The sequence below is a fragment of the Macrobrachium rosenbergii genome, chromosome 33 (assembly GCF_040412425.1).
Source record: "Macrobrachium rosenbergii isolate ZJJX-2024 chromosome 33, ASM4041242v1, whole genome shotgun sequence".
NCBI classification, from domain to species: domain Eukaryota; kingdom Metazoa; phylum Arthropoda; class Malacostraca; order Decapoda; family Palaemonidae; genus Macrobrachium; species Macrobrachium rosenbergii.
In genome coordinates, this window is record NC_089773.1 from 11,867,501 (window position 1) to 11,890,000 (window position 22,500).

General features: G+C 35.7%; 2 protein-coding genes across 3 annotated transcripts in view; one reads left to right on the top strand and one right to left on the bottom strand.

Moving 5' to 3' along the window:
- LOC136855930 (lachesin-like) overlaps positions 1 to 22,500 on the top strand; it is a 460,516-nt gene that overhangs the window by 207,755 nt on the left and 230,261 nt on the right. The gene's annotated exons all lie outside the window — the stretch shown is intronic.
- Positions 10,665 to 13,378, bottom strand: LOC136855932 (uncharacterized). Its single transcript, XM_067133431.1, has 3 exons — positions 13,098 to 13,378; positions 11,090 to 11,739; positions 10,665 to 10,925 (listed from the first exon to the last, which is right to left on the bottom strand). The coding sequence occupies exons 1-3, from the start codon at positions 13,249 to 13,251 to the stop codon at positions 10,800 to 10,802; spliced, it is 930 nt and encodes a 309-aa protein (XP_066989532.1). The 5' UTR covers positions 13,252 to 13,378; the 3' UTR covers positions 10,665 to 10,799.

The following is a 22,500-nucleotide window of genomic DNA, read 5'->3' on the forward strand; positions in this document are numbered from 1 at the left end:
TCTCTCTCGTTCTCTCAAAAAGAAAGGGGGCTTTGGCCCCCAACCTATAGCTGTATGAGTAATCTTGGGGCATATGTAGACATATCTGGCATTCCTTGTCGGTCAGCCTTGAACATCAAGCAATTGAAAAAGGCTTGAAAAGGAACTATAGAAATTATTATTATTATTATTATTATTATTATTATTATTATTATTATTATTATTATTATTACAAATTAGACCCTTAAAGAAATCGAATCTTTGGCCACAATTACACTCTCAACCAACCTTAAACAAACTTGACCATACCTTCGTTAGGGGCCTAATAAATAAGTAAATAACTACACTAATTACATATTATTTTACCGCCTCAACTGATAATTACGCATTGCAATTTCCGGAGAGATTTTCCTACACGAGTCATACGTTATCTCTCCCGTTTTACAGTTTCTCGAATGTCAGGGGCCAATGTTATTTACGATTTGGTAACTCTGTTGGGGTTGGAGTTGCGTGCAGAGTTGCCGATGCGTTAATTCTTTTGATTTTTCAAACACCTTCGGGACCTTTCTTTAAAATAATAATAATAATAATAATAATAAAACTTTCCAATAATCTTTTGCGTTCGTGGTTTAGCTAATGGTTTAATAATATTAATAATAATAATAATAATAATAATAATAATAATAATAATATAAACTTTTGCATTCATGGTTCAGCAAGTGTTTCTTGAATCACCGTACAAGTCGCGTAATAACCCTCAATATTTACGTGCGCCAAAGTCTGCAACACTACCACTTTTTCCTACAAAATCCTTAACTAAAACGAACCTTGTCAATGGCTGATTAGAATATATTAGCCATAAACAAATATCCTCCGTATCAGTTTGAAGATTTTATCACCTGTAATAATCACTTGGCCCATCAATTCCCAAATATCCCCCCTGTGATTTTAGGTTATAAACGGTAGTCGCCAACCCAACAATAATAGAGCGGAGTTGCCAATTAGGGCTTTTAGCGCGGGGAACATAATTAGTATGCAGGTAATATTAGTGACTTAAGGTAAGGATAACATTATGACAGGTGTGTTTAATTAGGGTAGCGTTTAAGGGGATCTCTATGAGTGATAGGGGGATTATTTTTAGAATGGGAACTATATAATATTCAGTGGTTTACATAATTATCTAAAGGCTTGTTATTGAGAGAATCTAATTTATTATTACAAAATGTATTATTATTATTTTATTATTATTATTATTATTAATTATTATGTATAATATTATTTACATAATATCTAAAGGCTTGTTATTGAGAGAAACTAATTTATGATTATTATTATTATTATTATTATTATTATTATTATTATTATTATTATTATTATAAGGGAACTATATAATATTCAGTGGCTTACATAATATCTAAAGGCTTGTTATTGAGAGAATCTAATTTATTATTAAAAAATTTATTATTATTATTATTATTATTATAAGGAAACTACAATATTCAGTGGCTTACTTAATATCCACAAGGAAGACAATAACAGACTCGAAAAGGACGACAAAGTTCAGGAAGATAAAAATAAACTCGAAAAAGCACGACAAAAAACGTAAGGAGACCTCCTGGCTGATAAAAAAAAAAAAGGGGTGCTCTAATTGCTTCGTAAGTTTGTGAGAGATTTTGGTGAATGGTCCCACGCTTTCGGGTGAGTTTGGGCTCCGCCCCCCCCCACGGGGGTTTCAGTTGGGTTACGTTCCATTAGTATTTAACTAATAATATTAAAATTAGTATCACTGATGATAAAGATAACTAGTGCATTATATTAAGAAAGGTATTTAATATTTGTTATTATCATTATTTATTATTATTGTTATTATTTATTATTACAGACTTCATATGATGATTTTATTAATACCTTTACTAGAGCTCTAGTGGTCTCTTTCCACCAAGTCTGAAGAACCAAAACATCTTGGTCATCCCCCTGAATCACGCCAAAATCGAACCAGGCCTTCCTTAGCATATAGCCCACCCCGACACCAAATTCCACCGAAATCCATCGGGCAGTTTGTAAGATACCTTGCGGAATACACACACAAACGAAGGTAATCATCGTTACGATAGATTCGACCGCTGATTGGTGGGATGGCTGACGAGGTACCTGTGCCCGGGCACTACTCCATCATTCGAGACGACAGCTGATTGGCTACCGTGTGGATATTTCCCTTTTTAGCTGTTACGTCTTTCTGGTGGGTAGCTACCATGTTCTTAGTCGGATATTTCCTTTCTGCGTTTGCCTTAACGTAATCTAACTTCTTAACTGATGAGTGCCATAATATTATTTGGGAGCTTCTTGAATGTCAAGTCAGTGGGTCGTTTGGTAGTGGGCTTGTTCCATATGAATAAGGTTCTTTATATTCTGAATAATAATAATAATAATAATAATAATAATAATAATAATAATAATAATAATAATAATAATAATTTTTGGAAGCTTGAATTTCAAGTCAGTGGCCCCTTTGGTAGTGGGCTTGTTCCATATGAATTAGGTTCTTCATCTTCTGAATAATAATAATAATAATAATAATAATTATAATAATAATAATATTATTATTATATTATTATTATTATTATTATTCTGTGGAAGGTTGATTTTCAAGTCAGTGGCCTTTGTATGAATTAAGTTCATCTTCTGAATAATAATAATAATAATAATAATAATAATAATAATAATAATAATAAATAATAATAATAATAACTGAAAAACTGAAGGTGTCTATATTCACATCTTGTCAATTCTCGTTAAATCTTCAGATAATTTGTGTATAAGAATTACCATCTAGTTAATACCGTGATAAAATTCTTCAGATAACTTATGCAAGCTTATATATAATTTAATTGGGTCCTAATTATGTTTTGATAAATTTACTGTTGTAAATGCACTAGATATCTATTAAATTCTATTTCTATATGATGAGTTATGTATCTATTTATTTGTATATATTTTTAAAATTTTTCAGTTATGTAAAACAACTGTTTTTATATTTATTACTTTATTTATTTATTTATTTCTGTATATATTTATTTATATTCGTTTTTTAAATATTCTTTCCGCATACTTTAACTGTTTTTATTTATTGCTTTCTGTATGTATTTAGATCTGTATATATTTATTTGTATAAATTTTATATTATATATTCTAGTCACGGACTTTAACAGCTCCGCTTATTTATTTTTTCCTCTACGTATTTAGTTCATTGTCTATATATTTATATAATTTTAAAAATAATTCAATCACATACTTTAAAATTATTTTACAAAACGACATTAAAATATGTAATTCAAGTCCCAAAAACTCTTCGAATCAGGAAAACATCAAAAAAGCCCATTCGCCGACAACTTAAAGAAAAATCACGAAAACGCAAAATAAATAAACAACCTTTCGGCGAAGGGACCTTACAACCCGTAGCATCCCTCAGTATCTTTGTATCTCGATATGTTGTTGTTGTGTGAGTTGTAGCGAAGAGAGATAAGGCGGAGAGATAGGAGAGATCGAGAGAGAGAGAGATAAGGGGAGGTAATCGCTTATTTTGCGGGTGCCCGAGACCGTGCCCGGCTACCGGGGCATTTATTACCAGGAAGGCTGATGGGCATTGATAAGAGCGGTCGTAAGGAAACGGGATGATTTGGTGTTTGAGAAGAATAGGAGAGAGAGGAATATGACGATAAGAATAAAATGAATGAAGAACAATAAGAGGAATGATAAGATTATATAGATTAGTATCAATATTTATATATAGATTCATTTAAGGACTTTGACATAAATATATATATATATATATATATATATATATATATATATATATATATATATATATATATATATATATATATATATATATATATATATATATATATATATATATATATATATATATATATAAATAATTATACAATAGTATACATAACATGAGAAATATAAAATCTTTTATAATTTATCCTAATAAAACATTAGCTCAACTCATCAAAATTTATCAGAAATAAACAAAAAGCTGGAAAACATCTATTAAAACATCAAAAAAAAAAAAAAAAATAAAATAAAATTCAAAATTTTAGGAAAAAACTTTGAAAAATACATCTAAAAGTTATTTCAAAAGTATATGTAAAAAAAAATCTTTGAGATCTCAAAGACCTGACTGAATAAACTGTGAAAAGGGGGTGTTGTGGCGCCCGGGGTAGGGGATGGGGATGGGGGGCGTGGTGGGAGTTTAAGACGAACATAAACCACGCGTGCTGGTCCTAACGAGAACGCCAAACCTATATATTATCACCTCCCGATCAGGGAAAATGGCGAACATGTCAAACACCAAGCCACTAAAAGCAGAGCTTTTCTAGATTATCGTCGACTCATTGCCTTAACAAACTACTGTGAATAATGTAACACACAGAAGGAACAACAAACTACTCTAAATAATATAACACAGACGAAGACCGAATTTAGTCAGAAACCTAAGAATGAGTTGGAACCACAAGGTGGGTGCTGACCTCCGCCATCAATCAAGAATATTGATTCGTGTGAGGATCTGTTTTCGTTTTGAAAGCTAATAATCCAGTCTTGATAACATTGCATTGGTATACATTAATAAATAATTTAGATAATCCAGTCTTGATAACATTGCATTGGAAAAATTAATAAATAGCTTTAGATAATTGTTGTCTAAAGATAACATTGCTATTGGTATACATTATATGCAGTTTTATCGCAAAATGCATCACCTCTTCATGTGTCAAATGCCTGATCTTCCAAAGGATCTCATTAGAATCCATCAATAACTATTGTGTATTTCTTTATCAAATTATTTTTCAGCAATTGTCAAAAAAAGGAATGGTTAAATCAGTACCGAAATAAAAAATAAAACCAGATCTAATTCAAATTCTAAACGGATTCAGTCTTGACCCATAATCCAAGCCTTCCCTAATTTCATTGAAATCCATTTATCAAATAATTTTTTTAGCCATTGCCAAAAAAAAAAAGGAAATGGTTAAGTCAGTACCGAGATAAAAAATAAAACCAGATCTAATTCAAATTCTAAACTGATTCATTCTTGACCCATAGTCAACCTTTTAACAAATTTCATTGAAATCCATCCATACATTTTTAAGATATCTTGATAAAATTCCTGGCTTATGAACCCCCCGCCTTCGCCCCCTTAACAGATCCCATTAAAATCCATTCATACAGTTTTTAGAGACACACACAAACACACACACACACACAAACACACACACAGGTGAATAAATATATACCAAGCATCAATATTCATCTCTGGGAGATGAACAGATCGTAGCTTCTGTAAGATGGAAAGATAAAAGCTTTGGCTGATTTTCTGGACAGAGATTGCTGTGAGATAGGGTAGGATGCTGAGGGCATCATCCTCATGCCCACTTGGAAGAGGAGAAGCTTGAGAGAGAGAGAGAGAGAGAGAGAGAGAGAGAGAGAGAGAGAGAGAGAGAGAGAGAGAGAGAGAGAGAGAGATTCCCCCAACAGCTAATCTGAACACAATGAATACATATGATTATTACTTTACAAGCATCGCCAGTCTTCTTGATATATGTATAGAGAGAGAGAGAGAGAGAGAGAGAGAGAGAGAGAGAGAGAGAGAGAGAAAGGAGGTGTAAGGAACAATGGAGAAGGAGAAGGAGAGGAAAAATAGCGAGACTTTATCAAGCGTAATGAAGACAACTCGAACCAAAATATGGTTCGTCATTTTCTCTTGTCTTTATCTTCGTCCGTGAGAGAGAGAGAGAGAGAGAGAGAGAGAGAGAGAGAGAGAGAGAGAGAGAGAGCGCAGGTAATCAAGGAAACCCATCAGTCATTGGCATAAAGAGGCGATGTCTGCTACCGTTCGTCTTTTGTTATCTGTGAGATGAATCTTCTGCCGAAGATTATGTCGGAGGCTCAGTCCGCCCCTGGGGTCTGGACCACTGCCGCCCCTGGAGGTGGCTGTGTGTGCTCTTCAGGTCGCAGAGGGGATTGGAGAAGGAGAAGAAGGAGAAGAAGTGGAAGACACGAGAGAGAGAGAGAGAGAGAGAGAGAGAGTGTGGCTATTGTCATTACAGCACTGGGCACAGGACAAGAAATTTAAATGACTGTGTGGCTGATACATTTGCAGGTGGTTCTCTCTCTCTCTCTCTCTCTCTCTCTCTCTCTCTCTCTCTCAGAGGGCACAAAGAAAGGAAGGGTATTTGCACGTTTTTCTGTGTACCTAAAGTGAATTAGGTGCAAACACTATATATTTATATATATATATATATATATATATATATATATATATATATATATATATATATATATATATATATATATATATATATATATATATATATATATATATATATATATATATATATATATATATATATATTCAGTGTACAATTATAATGGACGATATTCTTTGTAATCAGATCGATTAACCTGGGTTATGACCATATAACCTCCGTTCTCAAACCTTGGCCTCTGTAGTATATTTTTTCACAAGTCATGGATGTTAGTTCTCTTAACAGTGGACATTCCCAGGTGTAATTTACCTTCCAGATTTTCTTTAGATAATTGATTGTAACTTCATTTAGTTTTAGCTGGTATAGTGGTTAGTGTCGTGGCATGCCACTCAGATGTCGCGGGGTCGGGTTCGCGTCTCGCCTAGGGCGATGAATAAAAATCACTGGCTCTCTATCATGGTCAGTTACTGCTGCAGTGTGGGGGTGTCTGCTGCGGTGGGAGGTTGAAACCAACATTCTTTGGAAGCTTGAAGAATTTTCAAGTCAGTGGCCCCTTTGGTGGGCTTGTTCCATGGGAGTGGGTTTCATCTACTGATATAATAATAATAATAATAATAATAATAATAATAATAATAATAATAATAATATAAATTTTGCTGAGGAATCAAGTGTACAGGCATCAATGCTTTACTCCACACTGTCGTTAAATTTTTCTAACTTTCTAAATCCTTGACTCCCCTTTTGAAGAGGGGGGAATCTAGGGGAATGGAAGAGATTCCTGAAAGCTCTCTGCATAGATTTATTTTTACCAGTACATAACTGTGGATTTGTTTCTCCATTTCAAGACTCGTGTCACTATGAGTATTTTTCAATATCACTCATATTCATGATGATTAATTGCTTTGTGTCCATTCAATCAAATATAGTTATAAGCAGACATCAACAGTACAATTATATCCGTTCTCGATAAACAAGACAAGTTAAAAATTCGCAGAAGTTTCTTCAGCGCAATCGAGTTTTTTGTATAGCGTGTAATCAAGACCACCGAAAACAGATCTATCTTTCGGTGGTCTCGGTATAATGCTGTATGAGCCGCGGCCCATGAATCTTAACCACGGCCCGGTGGTTGGCCTAACTCATATTGTTGCCAGAAGCACAATCATGGCTAACTTTAACCTTAAATAAAATCAAAACTACTGAGGCTAGAGGGCTGCAATTTGGTATGTTTGATGATTGGAGGGTGGATGATCAACATACCAATTTGCAGCCCTCTAGCCTGAGTAGTTTGTAAGATCTGAGGCCGGGCACAATAGTTTTCTTTTACAGAAAACCAAAAATACATTTTGTTTAGAACTGTGGTTAAAATTAAACAGCCGATTTCCTCTTGTACATTTATTCTCAGTAAAAAAATTCAGCATGAAAGACAATATTGTATTTATTGTATTTTATTACAAAATCATTCCACTCCTTAACTTTACAAATATACTCAGCTTGACAAAGCCACTTACACAAAGAAATACACTCTTTTACAAAAAGTTAAAAAAAAAAAAACTTTTTGATTTCGTTTTACACAACCCTTGTCTCGATTCCACTTTTGAGTGTGGAAGTAATTCAAAAGATTTAGAAAAATTAATCTTTCCTTAACATTAGTTATCAATTATCCTTAAGACCACAAGAGAGCAAAAATGGCAGTTTTCAAACAAGCGACACATACCCAGCTGAGAATTAGACCTTTGCCAATCTGACCTTGACCTAAAATTATTAGAACAAAAATTAGACCCCTAATAATCTGACCTTGACCTTCCAGAAATGTGCCTAAAGTTACCATACGGTCAAGGTATGTTAACCCCAAGAGATAAAATTATTAGAACCATAATTAGACCCTTAATAATTTGACCTTGACCTTTGAGAAATTTATCTAAAGTTAGCATACGGTCGAGGTATGTTAACCCCAAGAGATAACATTGACCTTGACCTGCGAAAAATTCACCTAAAATTAGCATACGGTTAAAATATGTTAACCTCAAAAAGTGAAATTGGTTTAGACCTAATCCTCAGAAGGTGATAAAGACGGATTCTGGCCGTCTCTTACAGCCTCTGTGTTCCCACGAGGAGCAAATAATATCACAGAATCAAAATGGATTATTACTGACTAGATGGAAATATGGTACAAAGATAAAATTAAAATTCCCATTACTGACTCGTGTTTAGTTTATTAAATTTTGATTTAAAAAAATTTAAAGTTTTTTATTTTTTAAGATATTTAAAATTTAAATAATAATGTGATTAATTTTTTTAGAATACTTTTTCGTTCGAAAAATTTAGTCTTAAATATTCTGCAGAAAATAATTGCCTTTGAAAGTTTAATAGTTTAATAATAATAATAATAATAATAATAATAATAATAATAATAATAATAATAATAATAAGGCAAAGAATAATATTGTTACAAAATTCATAGATATATTCAAAGAGATTTTTTATATAAAACCTAAATTAAAAAAATAAAATAATCAAACATTTTGAAGTCAGTAAATGAGAATTTCTTAGTCCATTTAACTTATCACGAACATCTAGCTTTGATGAACGAGGACACCTGAGAGAGAGAGAGAGAGAGAGAGAGAGAGAGAGAGAGAGAGAGAGAGAGAGAGAGAGAGAGAGAGAGAGAGAGTAAATAAGAATTTCTTAAAGTTGATTCGCTTCTCACCAATATCTGGCTTTGATGAACTGGGGAGAGAGAGAGAGAGAGAGAGAGAGAGAGAGAGAGAGAGAGAGAGAGAGAGAGAGAGAGAGAGCATGAAATAGAACGAAATCATATACATGTGTCCTTATTACAATATAAATAATCCTTATAATTAGCATAATCATTACAGCACCCAAGGCTTTATTCTTACGATAATTACCAAAAAATTGTGTTCAGTTCAATCCCTGTTTCAATTATGGAATACCATAACTGATTACTTTAACATTAAAATGGTGGATAGGAGATTGCAGGCTAGATATATATATATATATATATATATATATATATATATATATATATATATATATATATATATATATATCAAAATGTATATTAAAAGCTTCAGCAAATTAAACTTAAAATAAATACCATACAAAAAAATATTGAAAGCAATCTCCCAATCACACCCGTTTGACCTTATATGACCTTAAATGACCTTACAAAAGCTATGAAAGACAGGTAGCACTGAGATGGCTCGGCAGATTACCCATACATTATCCTCCCCACTTTAATTACCACTCCATTAAGTGCTGTTCTTTAATCCCCACTCCAGTAGTCACATGACTTGTCTCTGTTGAAATAATTTCATACATTTCATGAAATCCACATCATTATTATTTGCATAATGCCATTTCATACATTTCATGAAATATACATCATTATTCTTTGCATAATACCATTTCATACACTTCATGAAATATACATCAGTATTCTTTGCACAATACCATTTCATACATTTCATGAAATCCTATGTCAGTATTCTTTGTATAATGCCATTTCATACATTTCATTACATCTACATCAGTATTCTTTGCATGAAACAATTTCATACATTTCATGAAATCCTATGTCAGTATTCTTTATACCATTTCATACATTTCATGAAATTCTACATCAATATTCTTTGCATCAGTTCCATACGTTGACAGCTTGAAAAACCACTTCACAAACTAAATAAATTCATATTCTTTACATAATCACTACATCTCTTGATTTTTTCCAAACAATATTTTTAGAATTATTCCCCTAACGTGATTTTCTTTTGAGTACTGACGCACATAATTCATAAAAAGGATTAATTTTGATTATCTTGCTATTTCCTTTATCTTATATTATCTTAATCATAGTTTTGATTTTCCAAAATTACGCCTTTCCCATAATATATATCATAATTCATTTTTACCTTCTAATAATAAAATGGCAGAGGTTCTTCTACATCTATAAAATCCTTTCCCACTGCCTCCAACACTTTACAGAAGTAGTGAAATTGACGCAAAACTAAACGCAAGGATTTTGTCATTATTTCTATGTACGTCAGTTATTGCTAAATATTTTGATTAAGTTTTAAAATAAATAAATGTACACTGAAATCACTCTCATTCAAGGCAGCTAGATTAGACATGGCAGTGGAATTTTGTCCAAAAAGGAAAGAATTGTAAATAAAAATATTAGGAAAATATTTTTTACCTTTTCTAGAAGTAGATTCAGTCAGGGGTACCTTGAGATTAAAAGAGTATTGAAAGTCTTTGAAGATAAACATTTTAAATAACATTTTCAGCATATGATAGTTGCCATATTATAATATTTGGAAATTAGCGTTTTTGCAGGAAGTGGCCCTTCATGTCCTGAAACTCAAACTCACTCTGAACCTCCTGATATACAAAAAACCCGCCCCCCAAAAAACTCACAATAAACACAAAGACCTCCTCCAATACCATAAACAAATACTCGGAAAAGGTCATCCTTGAGATCAGTTGAACTTGGAGTTTGTACTTGAAAGACTCTGAGGGTCAAGAGGAAACAGATCATCACTGGAGTCTGTTGAAGATCCGCCATCTTACGAGGCAGAGAATGGACGACGAGAGACATCTGGTGAGTGCCACGGGAATTAGCAAGCTCAGCGTAAGCCAGCTCTTCTCGTCTTTCCTCTCCATCTGGAAGGAGGATGGAGATATAATTGAATAAATGCGTATTAAGGGAAATAAAGGAATAATTCAAGTTTATAATAAATGAATGAGTAAATGCGCATTGAGAAAGACAAGAAAACAATTAAGTTACTGAAAGAAATAAACAAAAATCAACAAAAAATGGTAAATACCTCTGAATGGACTTCTTGGAAATGGTCAGCCAACTTCCTGAGGTCATGCCCGACGCCCTTCCAAAGGCGCCTCTCCTCCCGCGACCTCGTGAACTCGAGGCATCGCAGACAGGGCGCCCCTTCTACCTGACGAAGGCACCGACGAGGCTCCTCCATAGGTCTTCCCCAAAACTCGAGACATCGCAGACAATGCGCCCCTTCTTCTACCTGACGAAGGCGCTGACAAGGCTCCTCCATAGGCCTTCCCCAGGGCACCTGATAAAGGGCATGAGCAGCAGAGCGACAGGGGCGTCTGGGGTATTCTCTGTGAAGGTGACACCGACGATGGTGAGGACGATGAAAATGACAGCTGTCCCTCCGAAGGACCTCTCGCCCAAGGGCGCCCTGGATAACCGACGACCCCAGGGCCCTCCTGAACCCATTGGCACCCTCGTCTTCCGAAGACCCTCCTGCAGAAGGCGTCGAAGGTGGAGTGACGATTCCTCCTTCGTCAGGAGAGAGGTGCCCTCTGGGAACCGGGTGCCCCTCGCATGAGACCTTCGGGGATTTTGAAGGTTCGGGGAAGCAGAAGTAAGGGCATGACGTCGCACTCCTGATGGGGGAAGCCGGGGGCGTGTTGCTCACGACGATATCCGGTAGAGGTGGCATTCCTGAAGGGGAAAAGAAGATTAATTAATTTTTTAACAGCAAAACATAATGGAAAAGACGACAGAGTACCCATTTCTAGCCCAGGCCCGAAGGAGGTGAAGATAGGTGAGGCTGAATCGCAAATGAAGAACAATTAAAAATATTTTTCTTTATAATTAAAAATTATGAATCATCAATTATACAAAAAAATTCAATAAATTAATAAGTACACAAAACACTCTCGTGGTCAACCGGGATAATTGTATTCATATTCTATGATAAATTGGCGTCGCAGAATAAAAGGTCTACAATTTCAAGCCGAGATGGATTACCAGGGAGAACATTAATATAATAAAACCATTTGATCTAGCGTTGATTTAATTCTATAAAAACGAAATAGAAAATATGTAAATATATATATATATATATATGTATATATATATATATATATATATATATATATATATATATATATATATATATATATATATATATATATCATTAGTTGAAGTATTTACTAATGTTAATTAAATATTGACCGTTTCCGATTTTCTTATAAATAAAACGAAAATCCTATTTCCGATTTGTTACGATATATATATTGAGAAAGGACACTAACATACAAGCCAATATACCGTATGGCATAAGGCCGCCTTTACTATATATATTTCCTACGGTATTACGTAAGATCACATATGTGAATTGGGCCCATTATCATATTCGTGTGTATCATAAATAATACGCAAATTTATTGTAATGTCTTTCAAATACATCCGTGAATGACTAATTGTAATGTATCATTAAACGCACAAAATTCAGAATCCACTTTGCTTATTTTAAAAACTTACAAATATATACTGATTAGAGAGAGGTTTAATTTTCATGTTAAAGTAACTTACGCAGTTTAATTTCACTTAAGAATCACTGAAATGACACATAAATATAGTCAGCAGTTTATGATGCAAGCGTAAATTTTTTTGATTCACTCGATAAAAATAAGAAGTAAAACCGACCTACGTACGAATCGAACTGTGATTCAGAATGATGAATCTTTCACGTTTACTCGACGCGTCTAGACGAGTACACGGATCTATATTGATTCATTTGTGAGTTTTGTCGATTATCAAAACAGACAGGATCAGGTTCCGCAAAAACAAACCTAACCTTTCCTGGAATAGCCAAGTCCTGACCAAACCAGACCTTACCTCCCAAACTCACTGAAGGGGGGGCGCCATAACCTGACATGTCCAAGGGGGCTTCGACCCCTCTGGACTCCCAAAAGTAACACCCAAGCAAACTACCCTGAAAGACCAATGTATGTACCACAACACTTTGACAGATATGCCTCAATAATCATAAACATAAAATCAAGCCCACATACCCCTTCTCACAATGCACTGCCGGTGGGGGCGGAATCTCCCCCCACAACGGGCGTCTTCTGGATGCAAAGGCATGGCGAAACAGTGACCTTCCCCAAATTCTGTCAAAAATCCGAAAGAAACAGCGCCCACGTGAACCAAAAAGTTCAAGGTCATATTGCGTCCATTCACACCGCCAAGGAGATAATACGAGAGACAGAGAGGTAATATAGGTCTCTCCTCTATAGGAAGAGTCTCTCTCGATCTCTGTCAAAGTCACTGAAACACGATCCGACGGAACACGTCCTTCACACCGGAGGCTTGAGCCGAACTGACTGGCTGGCTAGCTCGCTGGCTGGTTGGAGCCTGGAGAGAGAACACACGCGTAACAGGTCCTATTAGTCACCGCCACTTTGCCCCCCCTTTTCTCTCTCTCTCTCTCTCTCTCTCTCTCTCTCTCTCTCTCTCACAGCAGCAGTTCTTCCCTCGCGTCTCCCTACCGGGTACGGATTAGGAAAACATGAGGGTAGGGACGGGGGGATGTGAGATAAAGAGATGTTATGGAAACAAGTGTTTTTGAGTTCATCATATATATATATATATATATATATATATATATATATATATATATATATATATATATATATATATATATATATAGAGAGAGAGAGAGAGAGAGAGAGAGAGAGAGAGAGAGAGAGAGAGAGAGAGAGAGAGAGCACTCACAGAAACAGATGAAAAGCGGAAAGTTATAGGTGGATGAGTACAAACTCGAATTTGGAATGCAAGAAGGGGCCTGATGAACCAACTCTCCACTATGGAAGAGATATTTTTGATGCTCATACGTTTACACAAACTCCGAGAGCGAAATCTCTCTCTCTCTCTCTCTCTCTCTCTCTCTCTCTCTCTCTCTCTTCTTCTTCTTCTTCTTCTTCTTCTTCTTCTTCTTCTTCTGCCCAACTAGCCGTGAAAAACAAGTCTCTTCTTCTGCTCGTCCCGTAACCCGGCATTGTTGTTGTCGAAGACCCGACAGAACATAGGCCTACGGATCGGATTTCTCTCTGCTCCTCGAGATGTGTCCTGTCAGGTCAATTGGGGGCTTCGGAATCGCGCCTACAGTGGTCCTGAAACTGGGATGGAAGTGTAGTTTAATGACGCCTGTGATGAATATCTGAATTTTTGGGGGGGGGGACTGATTTTTTTAAATCCTAACCCACCCCGCCCCCTTACCCACTTTTTATACAATTAGTTTTTTTTTATTTTTCATTAATTAATCAATTCTCTTAACAGGAAGGAATGATTTCAGCTTTTATTTCGTTGTTGACCTAAGCGTTGTATTATGTACCAGGTTGTTGGTTGATTGTTGAGATTCGGAGCTAAGTAGAGAGAGAGAGAGAGAGAGAGAGAGAGAGTTTTGCTCATGAACACCATAATATTCTTTGGAAGCTTCAAGAATTTCAAGTCAGTGGCCCCTGTGGTGGGCTTGTTCCATATGAATATGGTTCATCTACTGAATAATAATAATAATAATAATAATAATAATAATAATAATAATAATAATACGGACGCCTGCTAAATACTGTATTTACAACATTAATTCAATTCATATTAAACTTACTTTATCACTGAGACGCGCCTGTATATACAATATATATATATATATATATATATATATATATATATATATATATATATATATATATATATATCCTTCCTTCACAGAGAATTAAAAAAATTAAAGATTATTCAAGTGTAATTCTTTTGTGGTTTACGCCTCACTGGCTTAAGTGGGGATGGCTTGGGTAGGGAAAGGGGGTGAAGGGTAAATCCTTATGTAAGGAAAGGTAGGAGAAGGGTAAGAGAGGGGTTGGGGGGTAGGTGACCCCTCCCCAAGGGAAGACTGGTAGCTGGGTATAGTCTGAGAAGAAGGTGGGGATGGCATTATTATTATTATTATTATTATTATTATTATTATTATTATTATTATTATTATTATTATTATTAGTGAAGAAATCCACAGTATATATATATTCATTTATTTATTTATTTATATATATTTACACTGACATCATTGTGGGTTTCTGCATTATTTTAGTTACTCGTTTGATTATAGGATTATTATTATTATTATTATTATTATTATTATTATTATTATTATTATTATTATTATTTATAATTACTGAAGACAAAAAGAAATAAACTAGCACAAAATTAAGTCTATATATACATCCCTATATAAATAGAAAAGTAAATTGAAAATTAGAGCTAACTTTAACCGGGTAAAAGAAAAAAAAGTTTATTTTTATGATCGCTAATTCTTCATTAGCCAAAAGAGAGTGAAAATTCAGCAATTGCAACCTGCAATATTGCACACTGCCGAACTCATTATGTCGCAAATCGCCTTAAGACGTCATTAACTAAAGTACGGTGAAAACCGCTTGGTCAGCAGATTATATAAAAAAGAAAGAAAAATAAAAAAAAATAGGATCATTTGCGTTTGCAATGGAACTTCATTTGCATATGAGTGGGGAGCGTTCCTTTACTTCTTCCTCTCTCTCTCTCTCTCTCTCTCTCTCTCTCTCTCTCTCTCTCTCTCTCTCTCTCTCTCCGTGCAAAGACGTCATTACATGGACCATAAAATAAATGACTTCTCGGCTGGTCGAACGTAGTAGTTAACATGGTGCCTGATTGATTGATTTATACAAACTGGCGATGCAATTAATGTGGTCATAGGGTATGAGGTTCAGTCTAATGAATGGAATGAATAAATAGAATCATATAGAGATTACGGCAAAAATTTGAGTGCAAGGAGGTCTCTTATTGGTCGAGGAAGAAGCCTTAACCAATCACCGAACAGTAAGTTTCTTATTGGTCAAGGAAGAAGCCTTAACCAATCATCGGACAGCAGGTTTCTTATTGGTCGAGGAAGAAGCCTTAACCAATCAGCGAGCTACTTATAGACTGCAAGATACAAGACGGTAATATAAAAAACCCAATGCCTTTGGTAAGGTTAATTTCTGAATGATAAAAAGAAAAAAAGATTTTCGTAGTAATACTCAGTCGTTACTCTTTGCACCTGCGCCTCTGTGAATGAAAAGAGAGTTTTTTTTTTGTTTTTTCCTTGAGAGGGGAGGCAATAGAAAAATTGCCCCTATTCACTGATATGTAAATAGAAAAAGTATACCTTTTTTTTTGCACATGCAACTGGGGTCTTTTCATAGGATCTGTTTTTCTTTTCTTTTTTGGGGGGGTCAACTCTTTTCCTTTTTTAAATGCCCAAAAGAAAAGAACAGGTGTTTCGTCTTAGAAGTACAGAGAGAGAGAGAGAGAAAGAGAGAGAGAGAGAACAGGAGCTAATCTTCAATTACTATTTTTTTTGTCTGCTCTCACTGCCATTTTTAAATGTTCAAAAGAAGAGGACAGGTGCATCACTCTAGAAGCAAAGAGAGAGAGAGAGAAAGAGAGAGAGAGAGAGAGAGAGACAGAAGCTTATCTTCAATTACCCTCTTCAAGAGATTCGTCGAAGCCTTTGTATATATATAAAAGAATAAAAGAGATTTGGAGTTCTGAATGTTTCACGAGCAAAGAAAACCTAGAGAAAGGAATTGTTGATGATCTTTTAGAAATGTTTCATCTTTTATAATTTTTTTCCCTCTTTTAATTTTTTTTGTTCGTGTCCTTGCAAAAATAAGTGGTGAGTCATCTTGCTGTTATTCATGCGTGAGAGAGAGAGAGAGAGAGAGAGAGAGAGAGAGAGAGAGAGAGAGAGAGAGAGAGAGATTTAATTCATTCATTTTTTCATATCTGAAATTACTATAAATCTTTGCTCTGACCTTCGAATTTCGACTTGCCCCCACTCTCTCTCTCTCTCTCTCTCTCTCTCTGAGAATAAGAAGTGTGAGAGACGTAGAGAGAAAGAGTTCACGAATGTTCATTCTATATCTGTCTAAATCTCCACAAAGATAAGAAAGATATCGAAGATAAATAATTTGCATAATTATTACTCCATTTTCTCCTATTTTTTTCATTATACAACACTATCATCCCCAAAATGGGAGAGTCAAAGCAAGGAGAGAATTCCGGAGCTGGTGTGGTTTTAGATCAAGTAGGCGTTATGTTTATTATTATAACCTTACATTTAAAATTTGTGTACTGAAGCATTATTATTATTATTAATTATTATTATTGTTATTATATCGGAAATTAATATTTTGATAGAAAATTACTTATTTTTCTTGCACAGTCACTAGCATGACATCTTGTAACTTTAGAATTTTCTGTTAAAATAACCAGCTATAACAATTTTAGTTTTCTGTTAAAGAAAACTATTATAGAGATGGATATTTGTCTGCCCGTCCGCACTTTTCTGTCCGCCCTCAGATCTTAAAAACCACAGAAGCTAGAGGGCTGCAAATTGGTGTGTTGACCATCCGCCCTCCAATCATCAAACATGCCAAATTGCAGCCCTCTAGCCTCACTAGTTTTGATTTTATTTAAGGTTAAAATTAGCCATGACCGTGCCTCTGGCAACGATATAGGAGTGGTCACCACCGGGCCGTAGTTTAAGTTTCATGGGCCGCGGCTCATACAGCATTATACCGAGACCACCGAAAAATAGATCTATTTTCGGTGGCCTTGATTATACGCTGTACAGAAAACTGTTTCTCCGGCGCATTTTTCACTTGTTTCTCCTTGTAAACATGCAAGTGCACGGAGTAATGTAAACATACACATAACAGAAAGTTGCATAGTAAAAGTATCTAGTAATCTATGAGGTAATTGGACGGAGAAAGTAATCCGATATTGACATAATTCAATTTTCATCGACACTTTTCCCTTCGAAGGCAAACAAGCAATTGAAAGCACCTTTCCAGATTTGATTCCGGAGAAACCCAACTCCCCCCTCTCTCTCTCTCCACTTGTGGTAAATAACTCCATATGGCATCTTTTCACCGTCCACCCTCCGAGGGCGAAAATTCATAGAAAACGGAAAAATGTAAACAATGATTGCCAGTTGTCAAGCGATGCGTCCAAGCACTTCGGGAAGTCAGTTCTTCTTCTTCTCCTGCTTTTTTGCTTGGACGCCGACACAATGGGAAGCAATTTGCATTTCAATTGCACGGAGCGAAATTGCTAATCTGGTCGGGAGTGGGAAAGCGAGCGAATAATGAGAGTTTGACCTGAGTAGTTTACTCGCAAATAATCGGAAATATGTTTGGTTCGTACGAGTGATTGGTTTGACTTTTAGTGATTGGGTGTGCTGGAGAGAGAGAGAGAGAGAGAGAGAGAGAGAGAGAGAGAGAGAGAGAGAGAGAGAGATTAAGAAGCGTACCCTCCACTCATATGCAATGATGGCTTTGCACGGGGCTGAGAGAGAGAGAGAGAGAGAGAGAGAGAGAGAGAGAGAGAGAGAGAGAGAGAGAGAGAGAGAGAGAGAGCTTTAAACTTCTAGGTGAACATAACAATATTTATACCTAATTACTTAATTATCCTTGCAAATAGGTATTAACATTGCAGCTGTTCCCAGAGGTAGATAAGCAAATAGATGATAACTTTATCATAAGGAAATCGAGCCTAGAAATCCCACGATCAGAGATACTGATTATTCTTTATTTCCTCTTTTTACATCTTTGAATAGAGAGAGAAAAAAGAAATAATAGCTTAACTCTATAATTTACTCATTTTTGTTTGTGGTTGTTACAATTACACAGATATATATGTATGTATATATATTCATACACATATACATACATATACACTCTGCCCTCATGCAATAATAGGCTCAGTAGATGTCCCTACAGAAATAAACAAATCAACATCTGTGATCTGAAAGGGTGAGATTCATCCTCAGTTTAAAGAAGAAGAAGAAGAAGAAGAAGAAGACGAAGAAGAAGAAGAAAAGGCTAAAAGGCTAAAAGTTCAGAAGCCAAAAATCCTACCGTTTAATATCAGACTCGCGTTCTGCAGTTCACCCACCAGTTATTATAACAAAAGAACATACGGCGATGGTCAGCTATCCTCAGTGTTCCCCAATTAATGAAAGTGGCCCGCTAGTCAGTTTGTTCTCGATCTTGGCCGATATCTGAGGTTTGGTAAGCCTCTTCAGTAGAGAGGGCCATTTGAGGATATCTGATTTAATTGAAAGGGCGGCGGTGGGGGCGATTTTACTTCTGGACTGTCAATGCGATCAACACAATTATATTTTCTTTGATTGCAGTGTTGTACACTTAAGTTTGTGTATACAGGGTGTCACATACACACAAAAACATGAATTGTACACTAACGTTTGTGTGCATATACGACGTTTGTGTTTATACACAGTCACATACACACAAACACATGAATTATACAGTGTAACGTTTGCGTATATATGCGACGTTTGTGCATATGCTCAGTCATATACACACAAACACAGGAATTATACATTATAACGTTTGTGTATATATACGACGTTTGTGTATATACACAGTCATATACACACAAACACATGAATTATGCACTGTAACGTTTGTGTATATGTACGACGTTTGTGCAGTGCATGCACAGTCATATACACACAAAAACATAAATTATACACTAACGTTTGTGTATATATACAATGTTTGTGCATGTACTCAGTCACATACACACAAACAGGAATTATACACTATAACTTTTGTGTATATATACGACGTTTGTGCATATACTCAGTCACATACACACAAACACAGGAATTATACACTGTAACGTTTGTGTATACATACGAAGTTTGTGCATACACACAGTCACATACACACGAACACATGAAGTATACACTCATGTTAAATTGTCTGTGCTTCTTCTTCTTCTTCTTCTTCTTCTTCTTCTTCTTCTTCTTCTTTTAACGTGCTCTTCCCATTTTTTGTATCGGGGTAAGCACGATGCCTTAATTGAAGAATTATACATTGTGCGATTTGTGCATATACACACAGTCACATACACACAAACGCATTAATTATATACTCGTGTTGAATCGTTTGTCCTTCCCCGGGTGACATGACACAGCCACCCACCCCCTGCAAACCGGTTTGTCCGCCCCAGGTGGTGGCGGAGTAGGTAAGGGTACGGGAGGGTAGGGCAGACATCCACCCTCCTCTTGCAAACCTGTTTGTCCGCCCCGGGTGGTGGCGGAGTAGGTAAGGGTACGGGAGGGTAGGGCAGACATCCACACTCCTCCAGCAAACGTTTGTCCGCCCCGGGTGTGGGCGGGATAGGTAAAGGTACGGGAGGGTAGGCCAGACATCCACCCTCCTCCAGCAAACCTGTTTGTCCGCCCCGGGTGGGGCCGGGATAGGTAGGGAATCGGGAGGGTATAGGAAGACAGCAGCGCCGGGTTCCGGCGCGCGTAAGCGCTTATTTTAATAATTCATGTATCCAGACTTGTCTGGACAGCTTGATGAATCCAGCCACCAAAATAATACCCAACGCTTCACTATACGATGACCGGTAATTCCTTAACAAGAGCCACTTAACCACGCCAATCGAATCTGGGCCCTATAATCACCGAATTTGGGGCCTTTGTGGCCCACGACGGGTACCGCTGAAATATGGCTCATAATTCCGCACTTAACTTCCTTGTTCTGGAAACCTTCCGGCGTGTGAAACTCTTGGTCTAATGACACAGAAGAGGTTTTCTAAGGCTGGTGTCCGGGAATTGCCCAGACAGTTTGATTAGTAGCCATGACAGAAAAAAAAAGTGGGAATGATTAATTTTATGGTTGTATTTCTTGTTCTCCTGCGCCCAGCTCTGGAATTTTATTCCTGGTTTTGTTTTCCCTGGTCTGCAGAACGCTCTAGTTTTCTAAAGGCAGGTCTGTGGTTTCGAAATTCATCCACAATTATTATTATTATTATTATTATTATTATTATTATTATTATTATTATTATTATTATTATTATTATTATTATTATTATTATGCCATTTTTACTTTTCACATTTCAGTGTTTTTACTTTCAGCAATAATAATAATAATAATAATAATAATAATAATAATAATAATAATAATAATAATAATAATTAACGTTATTATTATTATTACAATTATTATGTCATTTTTACTTTTCACATTTCAATTGTTTTTACTTCCAGCGATTATTATTATTATTATTATTATTATTATTATTATTATTATTATTATTATTATTATTATTATTATCATCAAAGCCAGAACGATCTTGCCTACTAACAGGGGTCCATAAAAGAACCATTTATATACACAAAGGCTCCCCCTTCGACTTAATGATTGATTGATTTCTATACACTGCCGTCGCAGCTCTCGTGACGGTGGTGATTAGTTCAGGTATAATGGAAATGGACCCGAGCGATAAGGCCAGCACAGGTGACGGCTGAGAGAGAGAGAGAGAGAGAGAGAGAGAGAGAGAGAGAGAGAGAGAGAGAGAGAGAAAAGAAAATACCTATAAATTTTGATAAGAACGACTTCTGATGTCATCAGATCAGGCCCTCTCGACGCGGAAGCCCTTTCGCCGAAATGTTTGTCTGCCCAGCTGGGAGAGATAGGTATTTGGGGCTCATCATTAGCACGTCTGGTACACGGCAGTTTAGCAGGCCTTCCAATCTCGTATCATATTTTCATTTTCATCGATATTTTATTCATAAAATCTGTCCAATCATCAATTTTTTTTTTTGGATTATTATAGTAGACTGTCGTCGAACTGACTCTCTCTCTCTCTCTCTCTCTCTCTCTCTCTCTCTCTCTCTCTCTCTCTCTCTCTCCCCTCGGACATGGGCAACTTTGTGATGTTATTGACCAGCTAACGAGGGGAATAATATGAACGAGTGACCGGCGATGAGTGGAACAGATGCATCGATAAGAATAATAACAACTGTCCTCGACGGATGAGTGACAGATCGTCGGAAAGTGGATCATTATGATTACGATAATATACATATGTATGTGTATGTATTTATGTATGCATACATATATATATATATTTATATATAAATATATATATATATATATATTTATATATATATATATATATATATATATTTATGTATATATATATATATATATATATATATATATATATATATATATATATATATATATATATATATATATATATATATATATATATATATATATATATATATAGAGAGAGAGAGATAGAGAGAGAGAGAGAGAGAGAGAGAGAGAGAGAGAGAGAGAGAGAGTCAGTCAGTCTTGTAAGGGACCCAGGGCTCGTCTGAAATAAAGAAGAATCTTGTACGAGGAGTAAAAATGGGTGTGAAACGAAGAGCAAGAGAGAGAGAGAGAGAGAGAGAGAGAGAGAGAGAGAGAGAGAGAGAGAGAGAGACAAAGGCTGCTCCTTGGAGGGACAGAGAAACCCACACACGTGAATGTTATAAACCTGTCCGTCGTATGGAACTTCATGACGCGTTTGAAA